This window comes from Podarcis bocagei, assembly GCF_964188305.1.
Source record: "Podarcis bocagei genome assembly, chromosome: 17".
In the NCBI taxonomy this organism is placed as follows: Eukaryota; Metazoa; Chordata; class Lepidosauria; order Squamata; family Lacertidae; genus Podarcis; species Podarcis bocagei.
The window spans coordinates 20,229,830-20,254,265 of NC_138143.1; the positions used below are offsets into that span (position 1 = coordinate 20,229,830).

Sequence of the window (24,436 nt, forward strand, 5' to 3'; positions counted from 1 at the left end):
GCCCCAGGGCCCGACCTGATCCCTGCTGAAGCCATCAAACTACACCCAAAATGGTGGGCTGGCATCTTGGCCAAAACCTTCGACGCAATCAACGCTTCTGGTCTCATCCCCAAAATATGGAAGGAGGCCATTATAGTACCAATTCATAAAAAAGGTTCTCCAATGGAGCCGGAAAATTACCGTAACATCAGCCTCCTTTCGATCATAGGGAAAATTTATGCCAGCTTTCTGCTGACGAAACTATTGCGATGGGTAGATGAGACTAACCAGATTGGCCACGAACAAGCAGGGTTCAGAATTAAACGCTCTACAACTGATCATGCGATAGTTCTTTACCATCTGGCACGGAAGTACTCCTCCCCTCCCCGGGGCTACCTGTGTGCTGCCTTCTTAGATCTTAAGGCAGCCTTTGACAGCGTTCCTAGAAATATTCTTTGGGAGAAACTTGCGAAACAGGGCATCGATAGAAGACTCTTATGGCTTATAAGTCAGCTCCACGAAGGTACCCTTGCCAGAGTGAGACTTACTCCTGCGGGCGACCTCACAAATTCGATACCAATAAACAAGGGAGTGCGCCAAGGATGTATATTGGCTCCCTGCCTATTCAATCTATTCATCAGCGACATGCGAGCACCCCTAGTCAACTCATCTCCAAGTATACATGCGCCTAGACTAGCGGATTACCGCTGTCCACTCCTTTTATATGCGGACGACGCGGTAATTCTATCTTATACACGTGTTGGACTAACCAGAGCTCTGAAGATCTTTGCCACGTATTGTCAACTCAACCAATTAACCATCAATCATGCTAAATCTAAGATTCTGATTTTCGCCAGAAGTCGGAGATTATACGAATGGAAGCTTGGTAGAGCAAAAATAGAGCAAGTCCTAAAATTTCAATACCTAGGAGTTATTTTTCAATACAATTTGGGGTGGAAAGCACATATTCAACACCTACTTAACAAGGCCAAAACTCTGTCATATGCGCTCCTCCGATTTTTCTTTTCGGATGGAGCTTTGCATGTTCCCTCGGCCCTAAAGGTGTTCAAGGCAAAAGTGGTTCCCGTGCTTGCTTATGCTGCCCCGCTCTGGGCCGTGATGACAGACCTTGCTCCTCTTGAGACTCTGCAAAACCAATTCCTACGTCGGCTCCTAATGCTCCCCCTGTGCGTAAGCAACGCAGCCATGCGACTAGAATTGAAGATCGCATCCTTAGAAACTTGCCTGTGGAAGCAAGTCTTCAATTATTGGTTATCATTGTGGCATAGATTACCAGACCATTACCTTGTCCAATGCTTATGGCGAGATGAATTCTCCAGCCTTTGGACTAGTAGAATTCATGCCAAACTCCTGAGCTATGGAATCTCTCCCTTAGATTCCCTAAAACTAGATCAAATCACTGCTCAAAGACTGATCCGCCAAAGACTGGATGACATCGATTTACAGAGAAATTATACGATGGGGGGAGGTGTTTGTTCGCCCCAGAACATTGGTATCACTTTAACTTACTGCGTTCCATCATACCTCTCCTCCCTTTCGACTGTTGCCCATAGGCTGGCCTTCACCAAAGCGAGGTTTAACGTTTTTCCCTCCAATGTCCTGAGACATAGATTCTCAAAGGGCCAAGCCTCCGCCATGTGCGAATGTGATAAGGAGACGCCGGAGTCGCTTCAGCACATTATGTTCACTTGCCCCTTATTCAAGGTGCCACGGGCAAATTTGTTGGGATCAATCATACAGAAACTAGAGGGTACCCCACCAAAATTCCACCTTGCCCAAATCTTGCAGGATAAGGATACCCATACGACCCTGAAAGTGGCTAGGTTCCTGGTCGCTGTCCTTACCCAAAAGCATTGCCAAGGAGCACCACAAGCTAATTAAGGCGTAGTATGCCATTCCATCTTATAGTATTTTATTGTTATAGTAGTGTTTTAGCGGCTGTTTTTCCCCACGTGCACAGGCTGTTATTTATGTCTTGTTTTTATCTGTATGGGCCTACGGCCGTAATAAATTATTATTATTATAAACATCAAACTTTAAAAGCTTCCCTAAACAGGGCTGCCTTCAGATGTCTTCCAAAAGTCAGATAGTTGTCTATTTCCTTGACATTTGATGGGAGGGCGTTCCACAGGGAGGGCACCACTACTGAGAAGGCCTTCTGCCTGGTTCCCTCAGGCTGAACGATGGGGGTGGAGACGCTCCTTCAGGTCTACTGGGCTGAGGCTGTTTAGGGCTTTAAAGGTCAGCACCAACACTTTGAATTGTGCTCGGAGCCAATGTAGGTCTTTCAGGACCTCAGAAGATGATCTCAGGGACCGTGTAGGTTCATAGGGGAAGAGGCGGTCCTTGAGGTATTGTGGTCCTGAGCCATTCAAGACTTCATAGGTCAAAACCAGCACTTTGAATTGGGCCCGGAAACTAATTGGTAGCCAGTGCAGTCGGACCAGGATCGGTGTAATATGCTGAAACCGTCTTGCTCTGGTGAGCAACCTGGCCGCTGAATTCTGCACCAGCTACACTTGTTTTGCTTCTGTATTCTGATGACCTGTGGTTTTTACGCAATACATCTGAACCGTCGCTCATTTGTCTTAGGTCTCAGCAGGATCCATCGTAGAAACCGTCAAAGACAGAGTGATCGATTCCAGGTTGCAAGTCTACGTCACCCGGCCGGGTTTGTTCACCTGCATAGCAACGAATAAGCACAGCGAGACTTATGGCACAGCAAAAGCCGCAGCCACTATCAACGTATCAGGTATGCTTTTAGAGAAAGAGGCACTTGTGGGGGAATCAAATGTACTTCAACTTCTGTGTGGAGTTTTGCTCACACACAGAGAGAGACGTCATAGAAAGTTGAAGGGCTTGGCTTCCTTGTAATTTGCAGCAGGATAAATTTGATCTAGGAGTGCACCTCATTCCCGGCTGTTTCTTCCTATATTATTACACTTCAGAGTTTGGCACAGCTATAATTTCCGACATATTTGCTGCCGTCCTGGTTACGGTGTCCCAAGACACTCTGTAAACTCATCCAGGAGAAGGAAGTGAGGAAGCACTATATTAATATCACCTAACAGCCATGTGAAAATAGTTCAGGGAGGCATGAACATCTTGAGTATTACTTACATGAACCGGGGACAGGTTGGTCCCAAAGGAAAGTACAGTGGTACCTCAGGTTAAGTACTTAATTCGTTCCGGAGGTCTGTTCTTAATCTGAAACTGTTCTTAATCTGAAGCATCACTTTAGCTAATAGGGCCTCCTGCTGCTGCCATGCCGCCGGAGCATGATTTCTGTTCTCATCCTGAAGCAAAGTTCTTAACCTGAGGTAATATTTCTGAGTTAGCGGAGGCTGTAACCAGAAGCGTATGTAACCTGAAGCGTATGTAACCTGAGGTACCACTGTATATGGAATACCAAAGTGTTCAGGAAAAATGTTGTTGTCTCCCCCCCCCCCGCCGTTTCCCATTCTGCTCATAATGTGTACAACACGACAAGGTGCAAAAATCACGCCGAGATTACTTTGATCTTGTGTGTGGTCTTCATTTATTTATTATTTGTACTTCGCTAAATGCTCCCAGTAACACACACACACCCCTGCCCCCCCCCCGCAAATGCCACAATTCAAGTTAAGGCCGAATAAAATAATGAAATAAAACCAACATCAAAATGACCTGGCAGAGCTGCAGAGCACAGCAATGCGGGGGCAGAGAAGACATCCTCTTGACCAAAGGCCTGGCTAAAGAGGTGTGTCTTGACCAGTCCCTGAAAAGCATGCAGTGATGGTGCAAGACACACCTCAGAGGGAAGGGCAGTCTACAACTTGGAGGGGCCACCACAGAGAAGGCTGCGCCTGCTCAAACCCACAGAGCATGGCAGCATCAATAGCTGGGCCTCCTCTGCTGACCCATGCAGCTCAGCTCAGGGCGCCACATCAGATAGTTTTCTGAAAAGTGATAAAACATGACGACTTGTATAGCTCCCCTAACTTCCGCCGGGAGCAGTGAGGCAGCAGAGAGGTGGGCAAGGTGCAAATGTATCGCCCTGACCTCCCTGCTGGTGAGGAACGGGAAGGTAGCATAGTGCCAGGGCCATCTTAAGCATATCTGGTGCTATGGTTCAAAGCCCCCTCCTCTCGCCCCCCCCCCCGTTTCCCAGAATTGTTGAACTTTTCCTAAGCCTTTGCGGGTATCGCTCTCCTCCTGCAGAGGCAAGCTGCACACCCGCCAGCCATATGGTTGATGGGGCACAGCTGGCAGGCATGCAGGGAAAGGGGAGGCTGCTGGCAAAGCCGCACAGCTCCCCCACTCGCTGCGGAGCCCCTGAGAGGCCAGCGCCCTGGCACAACGTGCCAGTAAGCCCACTAGGAAAGACGGCTCGGCATAGTGCCTTCACCGCCCATGGCAGGCTGCAACCCTAGACACATTTACTTGGGACACGGGTGGCGCTGTGGGTTAAACCACAGAGCCTAGGACTTTCCAATCAGAAGGTCGGTGGTTCAAATCCCTGCGACGGGGTGAGCTCCCAGTGTGGTGTAGTGGTTAAGAGCGGTAGTCTTTTAATCTGGGGAACCGGGTTCACGTCTCCGCTCCTCCACATGCAGCTGCTGGGTGACCTTGGGCTAGTCACACTTCTTTGAAGTCTCTCAGCCCCACTCACCTCACAGAGTGTTTGTTGTGGGGGAGGAAGGGAAAGGAGAATGTTAGCTGCTTTGAGACTCCTTAAAGGGAGGGAAAGGTGGGATATCAAATCCAAACTCTTCTTCTTCTTCTTCTCCTCCCGTTGCTTGGTCCCTGCTCCTGCCAACCTAGCAGTTCGAAAGCAGACCAAAGTGCAAGTAGATAAATAGGTACCACTTCAGCGGGAAGGTAAACAATGTTTCCATGCACTGCTCTGGTTCGCCAGAAGCAGCATAGTCCTGCTGGCCACATGTCCCGGAAGCTGTACACCGGCTCCCTCGCCCAATAAAGTGAGATGAGCACCGCAACCCCAGAGTTGGTCACGACTGGACCTTTACCTTAAGTACCATCAAACTTAACGTGGAGTTACTTCTGAGTAGATGTGGAGAGAACCGGGCTGTTTAAAGCCTTGTTGATGTCCAGTACCACCCCTTATCTGGTCTGCTTTAAACCAGGCAAGGCTAATGATGTCTGTATTCTCTGCCCCTTTCTCCCAAAACTGATGTGGGAGACAGACAATCGGATCCCTTTGTGGATTTTCCGATTTGCTCAGCGGGCATCACACAAACTGTCGTGGAAGTGAACTGAAGGGGGAAATAGACATACAGAAAATGCTTTGGGAGGATTTTTTGTTTTTGCCCCTATGGGACTCCTCATCCAGCTAGAGATCTGTTTCGGAAGCTTGCTTCTGTGCCTCTATTCCTGTAACCAAATCAGGAGAACAATTTCTTCAGAGGGCAGGGGTAAAACTAGGCTTCATTTCACCCAAGTGAAAGACCCAGTTTGACTCATGATTTATGTATAAGCTAAGCAAGCTATAGCTTAGGGCCCCACTCTCTTGGGAGGACCAAAAAAATTTAAAGGAAAAAAACCTGGATGTATATTTCCAAAATATAAGTTAAAAAACAAATAAAATAAAACCTACCTACAGCAACAGTGTTTTGTGTTGTATAGGCTCCTATGATGTAGGTCAGGCATAGGCAAACTCCGGCCCTCCAGATGTTTGGGACTCCAATTCCCATCATCCATGACCACTGGTCCTGTTAGCTAGGGATAATGGGAATTGTAGTCCCAAACATCTGGAGGGCCGGAGTTTGTCTACACCTGATGTAAGTAATGGGCCACATCTGCTAGCCTGCTCCCTATAATATCACTGGTTTGCTCATTTCTATATATAGGATGCCTACATTCTGCATGGACTGGTTGCATGGCAACATGGGCAAATGGCTTGAGATAACTATTAGGTCCATAAATTACCATATAGCATATATTCAACACAAAAAACACTGACAATTTGTTGTTGACAAAGCACAGCTGGACATCAAAAGGGCCCCATTACCTTCAGTAGCTTTGGGCCTCATCAAACCGAAATCCGGCCCTGCTCACATACACTGCACATTTGCGTACACAGGCAGGAGCCTCAATGGTGCCCCTCTAAAGGTTTCACCCAGGGCATAAAAACCCGGCTAGCCCCCCTGCCCTCCCTCTCCCCAGCTACGGCACTACCAGAAGTTATTTTTATTCTCTTCTCTCTCCCTAAGAACTTAAAAGAAAAACGCTATAGAGCTCTTCTAAGCTTTATTTGTGTAAAGATGCAAATCTATTTTGAGTATAGCACAAACAGCCCTTGCCATTTCATCTCTCTTTTTCTCTCTTTCCTCCTCTCGCTCCCTCCAACGCAACTGTCTTCTTCGGATGGACCTCACTCTTGCGCCATTAGAATGGAGGTAAGGGTCACCTGGGGATGGATTTTGTGTGACAAAAGATTGTGTGACACGACCAGGGCAGATGGAACCACCTGCTAAGCAGGTCACAGACCTTTTCCTGCTGGGGTAGAAATTAAGGATATTGGAAGCTGCCTTTCACGGAGTCAGACCTTTGGTTCCTCTAGCACACGGGTAGGCAAACTAAGGCCTGGGGGCCAGATCCGGTCCAATCGCCTTCTGGCCTGTGGACGGTCCAGGAATCAGCATGTTTTTACATGAGTAGAATGTGTGCTTTTATTTAAAATGCATCTCTGGGTTATTTGTGGGGCATAGGAATTCATTCATTCCCCCCCCCCCAAAATATAGTCTGGCCCCCAACAAGGTCTGAGGGACAGTGGACCGACCCCCTGCTGAAAAAGTTTGCTGACCCCTGCCACATCATTGGCTCCATTGACAGGCTCACCATGATTTCAGACAGGTTCCCCTCCTTGGATGATGCTAGGAGTGCTCTACCCATTAGATGTTTCTGGAAAATGTGCGGCTGCTCTTAAAAGCAACAGCCACAATCTCCTTCTCATCTCCCGTCTGAAATGCCTGATGTGAAACCATCCCATGGTGAGTTACCCCACTCAGGGGCGTAGCAAGGGGGATGCAGTAGGTGCGGCCCGCCCATAGCTGTCAACTTTTCCCTTTACTTGAGAGGAATCCTATTCGGAATAAGGGAATTTCCTCTTTAAAAAAAGGGAAATGTTGACAGCTATGGGCCCGCCCCAGGTGTCCCCACTGAGGGGGGGGGTGACAAAATGGCGGGCGGCACCAACCACTGGGCCTGTGCAGCGCACCCGAGCCAAGGGTCTTGGGCACCCGCAGGCTCCACTCTGTCTCTCCGCTGCCTCCCAACTAGCTGTAGGGCGGCTGAGGCCCCGTGGCATGCCCCGTCCCTAAGGGCACCGCGTGCCCCATCCCTATGGGTGCTGTGCGCCCCACCCCTATAGGCAGTTCGCCCTGGCCCTGGGCGCACCACCACAGGTGCCAGAGAGGATTCCTCCGCCGCTGACCCCACTCTTGCTAACAGCAGTCTGTGGAGTGAAGGGTTTTAGGGTGTGACGAATTATAGGGAGCAGTGGAAAGGTGAAATTCCCATCACCACTTGGCAAAGGGAGGAAATGAGAAGCTTGCAAAGTGTTACAATGCACTAGGCTTTAAGTTACTGATTGGTATTCTCTCATTGGAGTTTATCTTTGCAAACTCCTTCTAAGCCTCTTAAACCAACAGCGTTTGGAAGGATGGCAGGGATTAGGTTCCCTTTGGTTTCGAGCTAATATGCTTCAATTGTTATAGCAACCCATTGCTGTTGTTGGAGAATACAAGTCAAGCCAGCGTCAAATGTATTTGTTTTTAGCCGTAAGCTATTGCAGAGCTCTGGATAAAAGCAGAGGTAAGAATCAAAGTAAAACAAATACAGAATCCGACCAAAATAAAAACGAAAACACCAGCATTGCAAGACCTACTCTTGATACAGAGACCCAAAATGAAATGGCACCAGATTAATCAAACCATATGGATCTTGACAATATCTAAGCACATTTCAGTCACAGCCAGGGCAAAAGTTGTGGATTGTGTGCCTCTTTTCAGTGCAAAGATGGTATGGGATCTCCTAGCAAGGACTGTATGAAGAATTTGACTGGATCTAAAAAAAGGGAAACACATTTTTCAGTCTCAGGTTGATAATGTCAGAAAAGACTAAGATGCAACCTTAGTGTTGGCCAAAATAAAGTAATTATTCATCTCTTACCTTTTTTAAAAAATCCAGCTTTGTAATTGCTGCCCTAAAACTGATAGAACAAAAGCAAATAATTCATGGAAAAGCCTTCAGGATGAATCATCTTTCTAATCTTCCGAAAGCATGTCATTTGTTTAACTGAACTTGACTGGATCTATTCCATTAAACAAACATTTAAGAGCATGTCTTCAGGAATTTTCAGTTACATAAACCAACAAGTTGAAAAAACTATTAAGTACACACTTTGTTCTGCCTAAAATATGCCGACTTGAGGCCTTAAATAAAACTCAAGACATGCTGTTACGAATACTTAGGATGGCTGTAAAGATCTTATTCTGAAAAGATTCAAAGTTGATAGATCCATGTCGTTTTACCAGCACACCATTCTTGTTGGCATTTAAAATTTAGGCAACATATTGTTACAATGATTTTTTATATTATTATTAAGCCACACTTCTATTACAGAACAAGGTACTACAGTGTAAAAGGGATGTTCAAAACCAGGCAGAAACACCAGTAAAATTACCGTAATTTTCGCTCCATAACACGCACTTTTTTGCTCCTAGAAAGTAAGGGAAAATGCCTGTGCGTGTTACGGAGCGAATGCACTCGACCGGAGCCATGGCTGCCGTCAATCAAGCAAAGGAGCCGCTTGCAGGGCTTTGCACGGCTCTAGCTTTGCTTGCTTTACAGCCAGGAGGAGGGGGAGGAGCTGAGGAGGAGGGAGGGAAGGAGAGCCATGCCAGCAAAGCGGGCAGCAGCCGCTTACACGCGAGGAGGGACAGACGGGAGCCATAGCGAGCCGGAAAAAGCGCCGCGTAGCCAGCAACAGCTGCTGCAGCCTCAGCTAGCAAAGGTCCGTGCGCTCTCTAAACGGAGCAATGAGGCTGCAGAGGGACGGCAGGCACAGGAGGGCTCTGAGCCACGAGCGCAGTGAAAATCAGTAAAAAAGTTTTTTAAAAGGCTGCTGGGGACAGGAGGGCACGGGATGAGGGAGAGGGGGAAATTACAATTCTCCCAAGCGTCTCAGCTGATCCGCTGAGCAGGACTTGGGTTGCAGGGGATTTGCCATTAGCTGCGTAAAGCAGCAAAGAGGGAGAGAAGGAGGAAAGCGGGAGAGGAAAGGAGCTGCTTACACTGCTGTAAGTGGCTGCTGTCCGGTTGGCTCCTTTAAAGCAACAGTGCTCTTTCCCTCCCCCCTCCCCGCTCAGCTCTCCGAAAAGCTCCTTCTCCACCCACCCCACGCGAGCTCCTTTTCCCCTTAGACCCCTCTCCTTCATCATTAGCCGCATCCTTCTCCACCCACCCCACGCGTGTTGCTTGTCCCCTTAGACCCCTCTCCTGCATTATTAGCCACATCCTTCTCCACCCACCCCACGCGTGTTCCTTGTCCCCTTAGACCCCTCTCCTGCATTATTAGCCACATCCTTCTCCACCCACCCCACGCGTGTTCCTTGTCCCCTCTCCTGCATTATTAGCCACATCCTTCTCCACCCACCCCACGCGTGTTCCTTGTCCCCTTAGACCCCTCTCCTGCATCATTAGCCACATCCTTCTCCACCCACCCCACGCGTGTTCCTTGTCCCCTTAGACCCCTCTCCTGCATTATTAGCCACATCCTTCTCCACCCACCCCACGCGTGTTCCTTGTCCCCTTAGACCCCTCACCTGCATCATTAGCCACATCCTTCTCCACCCACCCCACGCGTGTTCCTTGTCCCCTTAGACCCCTCTCCTGCATTATTAGCCACATCCTTCTGAACACACCCCACACGTGTTCCTTGTCCCCTTAGACCCCTCTCCTGCATTATTAGCCACATCCTTCTCCACCCACCCCACGCGTGTTCCTTCTCCCTTTAATACTTTTCCTTCCCTCCCCACTTAAAATGTGGTTACAAAGCATGGATCCACATGGATCCTCAGGATTTTTGCACTGGGTCACCCCAAGTTCACCATCAGATCATATAGCATATGCATCGCTACAGCCTGCACCAAAACACACCCACACACCCACTGTTTCATGGGGCTGCAATGGCGCAAAAACATGGTTACAAAGCATGGATCCACATGGATCCTCAGGATTTTTGCATTGGGCTACCCCAAACTCACCGTCAGATCACGTCTGTGGCCACAGCATGAACCACAAAAATCATACATCCACTGTTTCGTTTAGAATATTTTTTTCTTGTTTTCCTCCTCTAAGAACTATGTGCGTGTTATGGTCAGGTGCGTGTTATAGAGCGAAAAATACGGTAATTCAATGAATGCAAGCGCTGCATTTGTGTGCATGTATCATTCATGAAAAGGGACTGAGCTACACACAGGAGAAACATTAATCTTGGCTCGTCTGCTATGTCCACGGGGACATTGCACTGCTATCAGGTTACTGTCGTGATGAATCACTTCCTTTTCTGCAAACACGAGCAAAATTTTTTAATCCAACCCTGATCGTATCCCAGAAGAAATGGAGTCAAGGGAGAACGTTGCAACCTTGGTATGGAATGCTGAAAGAGAGAGAGGGAGAGAAAAAAAATCAGTGTCCCTACAGCTGGGAAGCATATTTACACATATTGAGTGTTGGGGAAACCTTGAGTCATCTTGTCAGTGGCAGGCAGCTCACATCCTTCAAGCAAGTAAGTTGGTGATGGAAATCAGCCGAGGGAAGGAAATTTTTTAACAGAGGTGCAGATAGCTCCTTTGGCATTTCCTAATATTTGGGACTGATATAAACTGAACTCTGTGACCCTTGTGTGATGATGATGATGATGATGATGATGATGATGATGATGATAATAATAATAATAATAATAATAATAATTTATTTATACCCTGCCCACCTGGCTGGGCTTCCCCAGCCACTCTGGGGGCATCCAACAAATATTAAAATACAGTAATGCATCAAACATTAAAAGCTTCACTAAACTGGGCTGCCTTCAAATCCCTTCTAAAAGTCTGGTACAGTGGTACCTCGGGTTAAGAACTTAATTCGTTCTGGAGGTCCGTTCTTAACCTGAAACTGTTCTTAACCTGAAGTACCACTTTAGCTAATGGGGCCTCCCACTGCCGCCGCACCGCCAGAGCATGATTTCTGCTCTCATCCTGAAGCAAAGTTCTTAACCCAAGGTACTATTTCTGGGTTAACAGAGTCTGTAACCTGAAACATCTGTAACCTGAGGTACCACTGTAGTTGTTTATCTCTTTCACATCTGATGGCAGGGTGTTCCACAGAGCGGGTGTCACTACCAGGAAGGCCTGGTTCCCTGTAACTTGGCTTCTCGCAGTGAGGGAACCGCCAGAAGGCCCTTGGCGCTGGACCTCAGTGTCTGGGCAGAACGATGTGGGTCAAGACAGAACGAACAGCAATCATGCTTCTAGTTAAGTATGATCCTCCTGGCTTTTCTTTCATGTTGAGTTGGCGAGGCAATGAAGAGACCCATCTTTGAATTTCCATTTTCAACACTCCCTTGCTCTATAACCAGTTAGGCTTCAGAATGCCTTTTCTCTTCCTCTTTGCCTTAGAAACAGCCTCTCCCATTAGCCTTCACACATACAAGTAACATGCTGAGAGTGGAAGGGGCTTACCTGTGCTGGCCCCGCCCACTCCCAAAGTCACTGTCCTTGCTGGCTTCACCATCAGCAATAAAATAAAATAAAATGTACCGAAGATAGAGGTAAAAACGTAACTATAGCAAATAAATTTTGGGGCTTTACGTCAATAATCAAATAATAGATCTTATTCTAATTGCCCCTACTAAAAACTTTGCAGTTTTTGCTGTCACCTGATCATCTTGATCTGCCAAGAGAAAGGACACCGTGACAGTGGTTGAGCAACCCAGCATGGACCACAGTAGAGGGGTAATAGCCTCACTCCTCAAATCTTTATAAAGACTGCAAGCCAGAAGGACATTAGCCACAGACTCAGTACTGCCAGCTCCACAGGGACATAACCGTTTTTCCAGTGGAATTTTTTGAAATTGACCCTCAAGTACAGCCGAAGGCAGTATATTCAATCTTGCGAAAGTGAAAACGCGTCTGTATTTTGGAATTGTTAAATTTTGCAAATAGGGTGACAAAGTGTCAAAATGACTAGGTGGAAAATAATCATACCATGGACAAAATTTCCTTATTGTGGCCAGATTATTCTGTCACTCGATATCATAGACATAGGCTCTGTCTGGTTAAATTATTTGCTTTACGGAAGCCCGGTGTTACTAACTGTTGTGGTGATCAACCAGAAAAGTAAAGCTTTCGGCTGACAATTTTAGTCCAAGTGCTCTCATGACAATCTTGCAATACTAAGGGTGGTAGGCCAGTGGGGTTTAAATTTAGGCGAAGCCAATAATTAAATGTCCTACGCCAAGTCTGTAATTCAACAGAGGTGAGATTAGTCTCCAAGTACAAGGAAGCATTTGGAATGGAACAGAAGCATTTGGATGGAGCATGAAAAAATTGCCTTAGGAACTTAGACTAAACCCATGAGGCCAGGGCCCTGCAGGATTTAATTTCCTTTCTCAGGGCCTTTAAGACAGAGATATTCTGCCTAGCTTTCAATTTGGACTTAGCCTGATCTCCCCCCCCCTTCCTTCCCTCCCCTCCCCTTTTTATGAAGATTACCCGCTCTGGGATCCCACAGCTAATTCTCCCCTGGTCTCCTCACTGGCCCAAATAGGACTAATTTAGCCAGCTAGCCCTGGTGATCATCTAATGTTTATTGGATGGATTTCCCCCCTAAATTGATTTTTGAATTCTGAATTTATTGTTATTCACGGTTTTTACTGTAATTTATGCTGGTTTTTTTGTTGCATCAATTAAGTGTTTTAAAGTTGTTGTTAGCCGCCCTGAGACCGGTTTTCTGAACCGGGAAGGGCGGGGTATAATATAAAAAAATATTATTATTTATTATTAAACAGCTTCTGTAGATCCAAAGGGAATGCCTGTCCAGATCTGAGCCCCATATAATAACTGTTCTAGGGGTTTAGCTTTAAACACTTCAAGTGCTGATGGTATAGTCTGCAGATTTGTCTGCACGATTTGTCAACACTCAGAAATCCCCCCGTGTGTGTTTTTCTCTTCCCCATCAGACTCTACAAGGGTGATACAGGCTACTGCAGCACATACCGTGGAGAGGTGTGTAGCTCTCTGTTGGCCAAGGACGCCTTCGTTTTCTTCAACGCCTCCTATGGAGACCCAGAGGAGACCCAAGAACTGCTTGTCCGCACAGCGTGGGCTGAGTTGAAAACAGTGAGTCCCTTTTGCCGCCCAGCCGCTGAGTCCCTGCTGTGTCATTACATCTTCCAGGAGTGCAATCCCTCCAGGATCGGAGCTGCTCCAAAACCTGTTTGCAGGTAACACAAGTGAGCAAAACAAACAAACCTGATCCTCATCCCGCCCCCCAAAATTTCACCGCATCCTGCAGGAAAGGGTAGGGTACGCATGGAGAAATACAAAGAAAAATGTCGTATTTTGGATATTACATTCCAAATTATATTTTGGAATTCCAATTATATTTTTCCCCAATGCGAGTTGGGGAAAAATTTCCCCCTCAAATGTGAGTTGCTTTGAAATCAGATTATTTATTAATTGGCTATTGGCGTTGACGATGACTGCTGTGTATAAATATTGCTATGATTGTGCCTAAGTAGATGTGGAACAGGAAGTTAAGTTTTAATCATTAGTACTATCCATTATTGGAGACAAATTGCAGACATTGTATGCTAGACATTCCTGAGCATTTGGCAAGGATTGGCTTGGGGTCTGTTTCATTCCCACCACCCACCACCCCTGCCTGGAATGCTGCAAGTATCCTCAGCTAATTAGGGGATCAGGCCCAACGAACCGCATTGGCTTGGGTTACTTTGGTCATTATTCCAGATCAAATGCACATTTCATGACTGCGTTTCTTATGGCATTGATCCAAAGTGCTCAAAAGATCGAATCTGCTCTGTGGCATTTCTAGTTGCTTTCCTCTGGGCCTCCCCATCCACAACTGCTGTCATGTCATATCACAGACCGCTTTTGCCAATCCCCAGGGGTTCCCAAAGTTATTTGCTATTCAGGAACCATCCTGAAGCGAGAGCCTTGCTGGGCGTGCCGTACTTGGAACCAATCAGAGAGCTCCTTGGATCCCAGCCAGCAAACCCTTTCATCCAATGAATATATGCGTTGACTCATAGGTCATTCTGAAAACGTTAAGCCTTCCTAAATCCATCCTAAAGCAGGGCTTTCTCCCCAGAGGCTTGCATGGGGCTGACCAGCCGCTGCTACCACCACCTGTTACTTCGAGTGAGAAGTGTGGCTTTGTGTTTTGTTTATAAGAGCATTTATCGGGTCATTTTTAGATGTGACCTCCAATAAATAAATAAACAGTCCTGTGCAATTCATTCTTTCCATCTAACTCTGATTTCCCCAAATAAAGTGGGCAACCAGCAAGCCCTTGTTTTCATAGGAAAGCAATGAACCTGCCAGTGCTCCTTGCTATCGATAGAAATCAACCTATATTCTTTCGTCGTTGTTAGTTAATGGTTGGTGTATAGCTATTGCCTGGTAGGGAGCCAGTCGCTAGCATGTAGTGAAGAACTGGAAGCTGTTCTCTTGTATGAACTTCCTGAGTTATAACAGCCATGGGGCTTGTACCTGACTGTTTGCTATAAAGTGGGGATGGGATGGGTTGGGAGAGTGGGGAAGGAGGGAGTAAGTTGAGTAAATCCAGATATGGACTCTTCCATACTGTTCCATAGCGATTACCCATGGAGGCCTGGTTCACTTGCTACTTTCAACCATGGTTAACATCTAGCCATGGTTGGCTTCCGGTTCCTGTCTGCCTTAATGGAGGCACCTCCCATGACAGCGGGAGATCATTGGCAAAGAAAAAACAAGGATGATTGAGGGTAATTATCCTTGCAAATTCCCCCCAGGGACAGGGGGGATGGGCTCCACTTGCGGTTCGTCTCAGTACCTGGCTGTCGCTCTGGCATGGAATGCGAGAGGCAGGGAGGCGCTGAGTGCAAAAGCACTTCGCCTGCCAATAACCCCCCAACGCCGCCATTAAGAAGCAGAGGTTCTTCTGTTAATTAGAGATTAATTTAGCCATGGTTTAACATGAAGGATGCTGGTGCATTCAGCTGAAAAATCCCTGCTTCACTCCGTCACTGACCCAAACCTGGGTTGGCGGTTTGTGGCTTTCCAAAAAAATCGCGAGTAATAGCCAAGGTTTGTCGTAGCCTAACGCTCATGGTTTGTTGCTGGAAATAAACCCAAAAGCTGGGTTTGGACCAAGTGATATGCCGATGCTTCTGGTTTGCTGCTCCCAGTTCATCAGGACCAAGAACAAAGAGGGGGCTTTTGAGCAGTGCTCACCAGCCCTGCTCATTCTCATTTATAATTTCTCATGTCAACATGCCAGAGACTGTTCTGGAAACCAGTTGGTCTCAACCAAAGCCACACTGTCTCTCCCTCTCCCTCTGCTTTAGACAGACACTTTCTCAGGGACTGTCTAAACGGGCTTTGTTTTTGAGTTTTGTTTTTAATGTCAAACCAGAATTTCAGGAGAAGCACCATAATGTTCTGTGCTACTGCCAAATCTTATCCTGAGAATGGAATTTTAATTTCTTTAAAGAAGAAAGTCCTATGTGAATATGCTTACAAAATCACAGGACAAAACCTGTTAAACTTACGTGGGAAGTCTTTCCTTAAAGAGAAAGAAGCGCAGAAAACCAAGGAAATATTCAAACTATATTCTTGTCTGATCTGTGGAGAGGGCCTGGTGGCGTCAAATGCTTCTGGTAACGTTTCAATGACGCATAGAGTACCCAAATGCATCACATGCCAGAAGCAACTTCCATTGAAATCAATGGTAAAAGAGTAGGGCAATGGCAGTGTCTGGCCAGATACTTAGCTAGCATTAAAAAAAACACCGGCGAAGCTGGCCAAAATGTATAGATTAAAGAATAAGACATGCTGGAAATGTGGCGAAGTGGGGGGAGACCTGTATCATATGTGGTGGTTATGCAGCAAGGTGAAGGCCTTTTGGGAATCAATTTATAATGAGCTTAAAAAAATATTAAAATATACCTTTCCCAAGAGACCTGAGGCCTTTCTGTTGGGTATAATGGGCAAAGAAATAAAAAGCGAGGACAAATTAATATTCCTCTACGCCACCACAGCCGCAAGAATTCTGCTGGCACAAAATTGGAAGTCGGAGGCTATACCTGGCATAAGCGATTGGCAGATTAAAATGGTAAATTACGCCGAGCTGGATAGACTAACAGGCAGGTTACGTGACCAAGATGAACAGAAATTCAAGAAAAATTGGAGTAAATTTTGGAATTATATTGGAACAGATTTATAAGATGATCTGGCGGGGAGAGAAAAACTCTATCAGCGACAATCTTAAGATTAAAAATAAATACGCAACCATGGAATTTATTAGAAACCTACCAAAAGGGTGGAGGGAAGTCAAAGATCTGACAGACTACAAAACAGTTTCTATCTTTATGAATTTTTATGTTTAATTTTTGTGTGTATAAAATGGGAAATGGGAACAACAACTTATGTAATGGTTAATTTGCTTGATATGTAAACTTGTTTGTTTATTTATCTTTTTTGTTTTTTACTAAATACGAATAAAAATTTAATGCAAAAAAAAAAAAAACAGAATTAATGTAATCTGTACTGATTTACGCCACATGACGACTTTCTTGTATGCTGCTGGCTGTCCATAGTTAGGGTAATATTGTCGCCGTCAGATCATTGACTGTGCATTCTGCTGTTGTTTGTGAAACACTCTAGAGAGCACTGCCTTGCTGTAAAGGATCTCTACTGCTTTAAAGAATGGCTTTCGATGGAAGAAAATGCCCGCAAAGGAATCTATAAGCCTGGATTGATGTTGCTTACCCTTCCCAAGTGCAACAGTCTTCCCAGCATACAGCAGGACCCCAATACTTGCACGAGGATCCCACAGTTTGGTAAGCAGTTCAATAAGTAGCCTGTTGTCTCAACAAATTTATGTGGTGTAAACTTTATATTTTTCCCCCCTGAAGTTTTTTTTAAAAGTTTTCCGAAATCTCACACAAACATTTCAATACATAATAAAAACGTTTTTTACTCCTCACCCCCTTTCTCATCGTGTTTTAATAGATGTCTTCTATCTATTAAACCTTAACAAAATTCCTATCATCTTCAATCCCTTTTGTTGCTCATAATTCAAATCCTGCTCGCCTGCTCATCATATAATATTATTTCTTTAAATAATCCAAAAAGGATTTCCATTCTTCCACAAAAACTTCGCCATTAGGTTCTCTTATTTTAGCGGCTAACTTTGCCAGTTCTGCATGATTCTTTGACTTGCTTGTCCAATCTTCTTTAGTGGGTATTTCTGCTTCTTTCCAATTTTGTGCGTAGAGATTCCTACCTGCACTTGTAACATATGTAAACAACTTAATCATCTTTTGGGGGACTTCTGTCCCTATAATCCCTAAGAGAAAAGCTTCAGGGTTGTTGTTGTTGTTTACCTCATCATATATAATCCCCTGCAATGTCCTTGTTTTCTTACAAGTCCACCACATATGAAAATAGGATCCATCTATATGGATGACAATAGAGATGGTGTTGGACTTTCGGAGGAAGAGAGGGGAACTAGCCCCGTTGTATATCAGGGGGAGTTGTGCGGAGAGAGTCTCCTCCTTTAAATTTCTGGGAGTTTACCTTAGTGAAGACCTTACTTGGAGAAACAATAGAACTCAGGTGGTTAGGAAGGCCCAACAGAGACTCCATTTCCTCAGGGTCTTGTGAAAGAACAATGTTAAACAACAATTGATGACCTCCTTCTACCGGTCCACAGTAGAAAGTGTCCTCTCATATTGTATCACAGTGTGGTACGTTGGCTTGAAAGCCACGGACAGAAAGTCTCTACAGAGGGTGGGGAACACAGCTCATGATATCATGGGCTGTCCCTTGAGTCCGCTAGATGACATCACAAGGGATCGTTGCCTTAGGAGAGCGAGAAAAATTCTCAGGGACGATTCACACCCTGGCCAGCACCTCTTTAATCTTCTACCCTCGGGCAGGAGATATAGAAGTATAGTCAGTCATCCCAACAGGCTAAAAAACAGTTTCTTTCCGTGGGCTGTTAGGCTGTTGAACGGAAGATAATATAGTGCAACTGACTTTCAGGGTTGGTGTGTTGTGCGACAAGCACACAGAGGGCAATGAGATTGGGTGTTTTTTGGGGGGGGAGGAAGGCTTGGTTAATTTCATTGTACACAGGTTGTACACTGACAATAAAGGTATTATTATTATTATTATTATTATTATTATTATTATTATTCCAGCAGTTATTTAGGAACCTCCTTATACCTTTTAGCTAATTTATTAGGTGTTCATGGGGTGTAAACTTTAAACTGAAGCTGAATGCTGCAACCCCTCTAGAGTTGCTATCTTAGCTACCATCCTGGAGAACTTGCCTGGAGTTCCTTCCCGGTTTGCTTTGGGAAGCAAGACTGCTTTTGCTCCAGAGCAGGCAGGAAGCGCAGGAGTGTCAGAATCTCAATGCCTTTAACAGCATTGCTTGCTAACTCTTCTGGGCCAGGAACCTGTCAAAACTAGCCCTGCTCCACCCTCCTGTGAAATAACCTAAATTTTAGCATGTAGCATGTGAATGTGTTTGAGCCACCTTTAATCTAGGGGCTCCGTGACCTTTAGCAACAGCTTGACACACGGAAATCAGAAAATCTTCATGACATGGAAATGTACATCAGACTTTGCAAATGTCTTCAGCATTAGCTGAAGGCACAGCTGTAGCAAGTGTCTGAAAACTGCTGAAACTGGCAACCCCCTAAGCAGAGCATGCGGGTGGGGTGGGGGGGTGGACAGTGCTAACACCGCCAGACAGTGACATTTCAAAATCTTTCTGATACAAATTGATGACATCTTTGTGTCTTTTTCCTTCCTCAGAGCTTAAAAAGGAGGATATAACAAGTGAGTGGCTCTCTTTGGAATCTGCACTTTACCGGAAATGTTTTGTGGTTGTTGTTGTTCTTTTAATTTATCAAACTTTCTGCAGTAACGGTAAATTGGGATGAAACAGGACAATAATAGGGGAATGGTGTTTTGATGACGACGTGGTGCAAAAAAACGTGCATGCCTCGACAGTGCCAAGCACTTTATAAGCTGCTGTGTGGAAGCACCCAGTGTTGCACTAATATAATGAGAATTATTATATAGCCTGGTGTTTTGTTATATTCATATTTATTAAATTTGTGTACTGCCCTATACCCACAGATCTCATATGACTGTAGGGCATTAAATTTGATTCCATGCCAGCAACCATGTTTCTGTGCTATATTTTTGGATGCGGTCGAAGACTTAAAGGGTGATAAGGAGGCTGCTGAAATGGGTATTTGTGGCATTTGGCAGGCGGGCAGGGGAACAGAACATAAGCAGAGCTTTGCTGGATCAGGCCAAAGGTCCATGTAGACCCTCTTCTCACAGTGGCCAACCTTGTTGTGCCTGTGGGAACCCTGCGAGCAGGAGCTGAATACTAAAGCACTCACCTTTACCAGACTCATGCTGACATTTCCCGACTCGGCTACTCCTAAAAAGCTCCTGAAATATAGGGCCCTCTTACAGGACTATAATATTGAGTTGAAGGGAGTTTTTAAAGACACAGAACGAAAACAACTACTGCCAAATTTGTCGTATTTCTGGACTGACCCCGGGCAATCAATGTCCTCTTTGTTGGAGGGTCCTTGCCCTAGGCCCGTGGTTCATTTGGCAGGGCCGTTAAGGATGGATACGTGCGGTGCACCCAGCCGTAACACTCCCTTGGAGTGGAAAACCTTAGAGCAAAAAGGCCAGCTACATAAAGAACGCCAGCCCAATCTAGATAAGTCAAAGACAGGACACTCCAGTAGCCCCTTGGTTGATCTTGAAATTCACCATCCATTACCCCGGCTGGAACCCGATCAGCCATCACCAAGTGACGCTCCTCCCAAGGGAAACGTGACACACCTTTACCTGTGATTTCCAGTGACTGGTAAAAGGACATTCTAAGATGTTCAGCCCAGTTGTTGTCCATCAGGAGGGCATCGAGATAGGGGCATGGCCTTCTGTTCAGCCCAGTGGGATGTGGCACCTTGCTTTACGATTCCGTTTTCCTCTGTTTCTCTTCAGCAACTTGTTACAAAGGCAATGGGTTAACCTATGAGGGTCCTGTCAACGTCACAACCTCTGGGATTCCCTGTCAGAAGTGGAATGAACAGGTAAGAAGGTTTATTTGAAGCTGGAGGGCGGTGATGGTTTAAAGCAGACGAGGCAGAGTCCAGTTGGAAATCACCAGAACTCATCAGTTCTGGGATCTGTCAAGTGGGCGCCATTGCCATTATAAGAGAACAAGGAAGACGTTCATGGTGAGTTCTGGCACCTCTTTTTCTAGAAAAATAGCACTGACTTGAGGTATACCTGGGAGCCAGTGGTACAAATCACTTCCATGGAAGCAGGTCCCATCGTCAACCAGTCCGTCAGACATTTGATTATTGTTTTTCAAGATGCCAACAGAATTTAACTCACTCTGAAAAAGCATTTGTTTTCATTATTCCTTGTCACCAGGTACCCCATTCACACCGGAAAACCCCTCTGGCTTTCCCGGAGCTGTCCAATGCAGAAAACTATTGCCGCAATCCAGGGGGTGAAAATGCACGGCCCTGGTGTTACACGAGGGACTCATCTGTGAAATGGGAATACTGCAACGTGCCTCATTGTGGAGATGGTGAGAAACCATAATGTACAGTTTATAGCAAAAGGTGCCGCTTGGGTGTTGATCTTATTACGCATTGGTCCAGTCATTTTCATTTCATTTCTTTATTTATTGAAATGCATTTCTGAACTGCTTAATGTTGAGAAATCTTTAAACCAGTAGCCCCGGAAGCTGCAGATGCGTTGCTTCAGAATGTTTAGCACTGCGTATTTTTTCTACAATATGTGGTGCGTCCAGTTTTAGCTGGCTTGTTTTGAATCAATAAATTGTGCTGAGAGATGTGGCAGGGGTGCCGTAGATCTGAGCTGCGTAGCGCTATTGATAGCTTTGAGCCAGTCTGCCAGATATTGGAATGCAGAACCACAAATCTGTCTCCCCGTCTATTTCTGATGTTGAGGCTGTCAGCACCGTTACTCATGTCGCCAAAATTGCACCACCTGCATGCACACACTGGAGGCCTCAGCAGGCTTAGGGGAACTCCAGAGTTTGCAGAAGTACAGAAAATCTATAAGAGGGCAAATACCTAAGTGGGGGAGAACCCCCAAAACGGTCCAGTGAGCATTCAATGTGCTCAATAACCATGGAATGTTGACTGACTCAATGAACCTTGTGGTCCCTTCCAACTTTACAGTTTTATGATTCTATGACAGCTGCAGCAGGAAAACTGATGGGTTTTAGTTTTGTTTTTTTAAGAATGGAATGGTGTGTAGTTTCTGGGACCCTGAACATTAACATTTACACACTGCAACATTTTAGTTTGCAAGAAAAGATACCGTAAAGGAGAAACTGCTCAAGATTTAGAAAGATTATAGGGTTTAGCAGATTATAGTCTCTTATCTATTACATTTCTAGCCTTCTTGCTAATTCACGATTCCATATATATATATATATATATATATATATATATATATATATATAATCACACTGTTCAATGAGAAATAGGCCCCATCATTAGAGAAGATTGGAAAACGTTTATTGAATATATGGGGGGGGGATTGTGTATACCTGAAAACTTTGGCAGCATTAAGATAAATTCAACAGTGTAAATAAGTTTTGATGGATGCAATAATGAAATACTGAATGGTTTAGCTTTTGTAAAATATGTAGGGATTTAGGGTATGCAAAATGAACCTGGAAAGAGAAGAAAGGAAGTCATTGATATTTTAAGGATGTTTAAATAAATATTTTAAATTTTAAAACAGCAAATTTAATAAAAATCATATACACAAGAAATAGGACCCATCTGCACTATAAACACACCCTCCAACATTTCTCTGATGGAAATAGGGATGTCCTATTCCATAATGAGAATAATTTTATTATTTATACCCCGCCCATCCAGCTGGGTTGCCCCAGCCACTCTGGGTGGCTTCCAACATATATAAAAACATTTTGTTGTTTAGTCGTTTAGTCGTGTCCAACTCTTCGTGACCCCATGGACCAGAGCATGCCAGGCACTCCTGTCTTCCACTGCCTCCCACAGTTTGGTCAAACTCATGCTGGTAGCTTTGAGAACACTGTCCAATCATCTCGTCCTCTGTCGTTCCCTTCTCCTTGTGCCCTCCATCTTCCCCAACATCAGGGTCTTTTCCAGAGAGTCTTCTCTTCTCATGAGGTGGCCATAATAATACATTTAAAAAACCTTCCCTATACAGGGCTGACTTCAGATATCTTCTAAAGGTGGTATAGTTACTTATCTCCTTGGCTCAAGGGTTGCTAAACTCTATACCCTCCAACATTTCTCCAGTGAAAATAGGGACGCCCTAAGGAAAAGCGGGACATTCCAGGATTGAATCAGAAATTGGGACGGCTCCTGTAAATCCGGGACTGTCCCTGGGAAATAGGGACACTTGGAGGGTCTGTATGCAGGGTTCCCTGAGAAGAGGAATTAACCATTAAACCACCCTGGGAATTGTCACTCTTTGATGGGAATAGGGGTCTCCTCATTGATAGAATACATGTATAAAAGCTATGTCTGTGCTAACTTAAAGGTAAAGGTAAAGGGACCCCTGACCATTAGGTCCAGTCGTGGCTGACTCTGGGGTTGCGGCGCTCATCTCGCTTTACTGGCTGAGGGTGCCGGTGTACAGTTTCCGGTTCATGTGGCCAGCATGACTAAGCCGCTTCTGGCAAACCAGAGCAGCGCATGGAAACACCGTTTACCTTCCCGCCTATTTATCTACTTGCACTTTGATGTGCTTTCGAACTGCTAGGTTGGCAGGAGCTGGGACTGAGCAACAGGAGCTCACCCCATCATGGGGATTCGAACTGCCAACCTTCTGATCGGCAAGTCCTAGGCTCTGTTGTTTAACCCACAGCGCTACCTGTGTCCCACTGTGCTAAGTTAACATTTATCAAATAAATAAATGGCAAGCAAGCACTCTCAAATTCCCTGTTTCCCTTTCAGCATCTTTGACCCAGGAAACGACGAAGTTGACTGCGGCTCCTCCACGTTTCCCCTTCGCCCCCTCTTCTTCCCCAACATACTCTATGACTGTCATTATCTCCATCATCTCCAGTTTTGCGATGCTGATCATCCTTGTGATCCTGGCTCTTATTTGTTGCCGGAGGCGCAAGCAGCTGAAAATCAAAACAAGGTAAGATCTGGGGCTTCCCTGGTTGCAGCCTCCTTCAGAGAGAGATGCCTTTAAGTAGAACTCCGGGGGGGGGGGGGGAGAGAGAGAGAGAGAGAGAGAGAGAGAGAGAGAGAGAGAGAGAGAGAGAGCGCTTCACGAATCATGAATTGTGCAGGCTGTTTATGTTAGCCAGATTTAATATGTTTCCCTCCATGATAGTGAGAGGGAGATATTTAGCTCTCCCAGAATCAGAGCGTCTCTGCAAATGTAATAAACAGGAACCTGATACTTTGGAGCATATTTTCTTTTCTTGTGATTTTGGCATTTATGCCAGAAGACAATTATTAGAGGCCTTACAACTCAATAGGCTGACTTCTACGCTACCAACGGTTCAGAACCTGCTTTCGGACAGTAATGATCAAATTACTTTAATAGTGGTTGAATTTTTGAGTGCTGTCCATGTAGAAAGACTGGGCCATTATAAAGAGATTTAGTGGTTGTATTGTATTATTTATGCAAATTGATTTTCTTTGGAGTTAAAGATCTGACTGGGACAAACCTTGTTATGTTGAGCTTGTATTTTGCATAATTTGTATACAGTGTCTGTTTGATAATGTGTGGTTTGCTATGCCTAATAAAGGATATTTGATTTCATTTGAGAGCGCTTCATTCCATTAATTTCAGCTTTGAAATGGTGCTTACAGTTGAAACTGCAGCGCTGATTTATTTTAATACAAAGGAGGGGTACTTCTCTTCCATCGCCGGGGAAAATAATTAGGAGCAAGGGCGGCAAAGAAGACTTTGGCTCACCAACGTTGTGTGTGGTTTGTTCAGCAGAAGGACAGTCATAATCATATTTAATCAGAAGTTCCACTTGGTCTAATGTAATGACAGCGCTTAGGATTCTGCATGTAGAAAAATGGAGAAGTTCCCACCAAAGAAGAATGGAT

At 45.3% G+C, this 24,436-nt stretch overlaps 1 protein-coding gene across 1 annotated transcript in view; it reads left to right on the plus strand.

Annotated features, from left to right (window-relative positions):
* MUSK (muscle associated receptor tyrosine kinase) overlaps positions 1-24,436 on the plus strand; it is a 64,977-nt gene that overhangs the window by 29,477 nt on the left and 11,064 nt on the right. The window contains exons 7-14 of the mRNA XM_081175951.1: positions 2,593-2,752; positions 2,949-3,015; positions 13,241-13,504; positions 16,947-17,122; positions 19,110-19,133; positions 20,328-20,416; positions 20,763-20,922; positions 23,318-23,507. Of these exons, the coding sequence (XP_081032077.1) occupies positions 2,593-2,752; positions 2,949-3,015; positions 13,241-13,504; positions 16,947-17,122; positions 19,110-19,133; positions 20,328-20,416; positions 20,763-20,922; positions 23,318-23,507 (1,130 nt within the window). The remainder of the gene's footprint in view (positions 1-2,592; positions 2,753-2,948; positions 3,016-13,240; positions 13,505-16,946; positions 17,123-19,109; positions 19,134-20,327; positions 20,417-20,762; positions 20,923-23,317; positions 23,508-24,436) is intronic.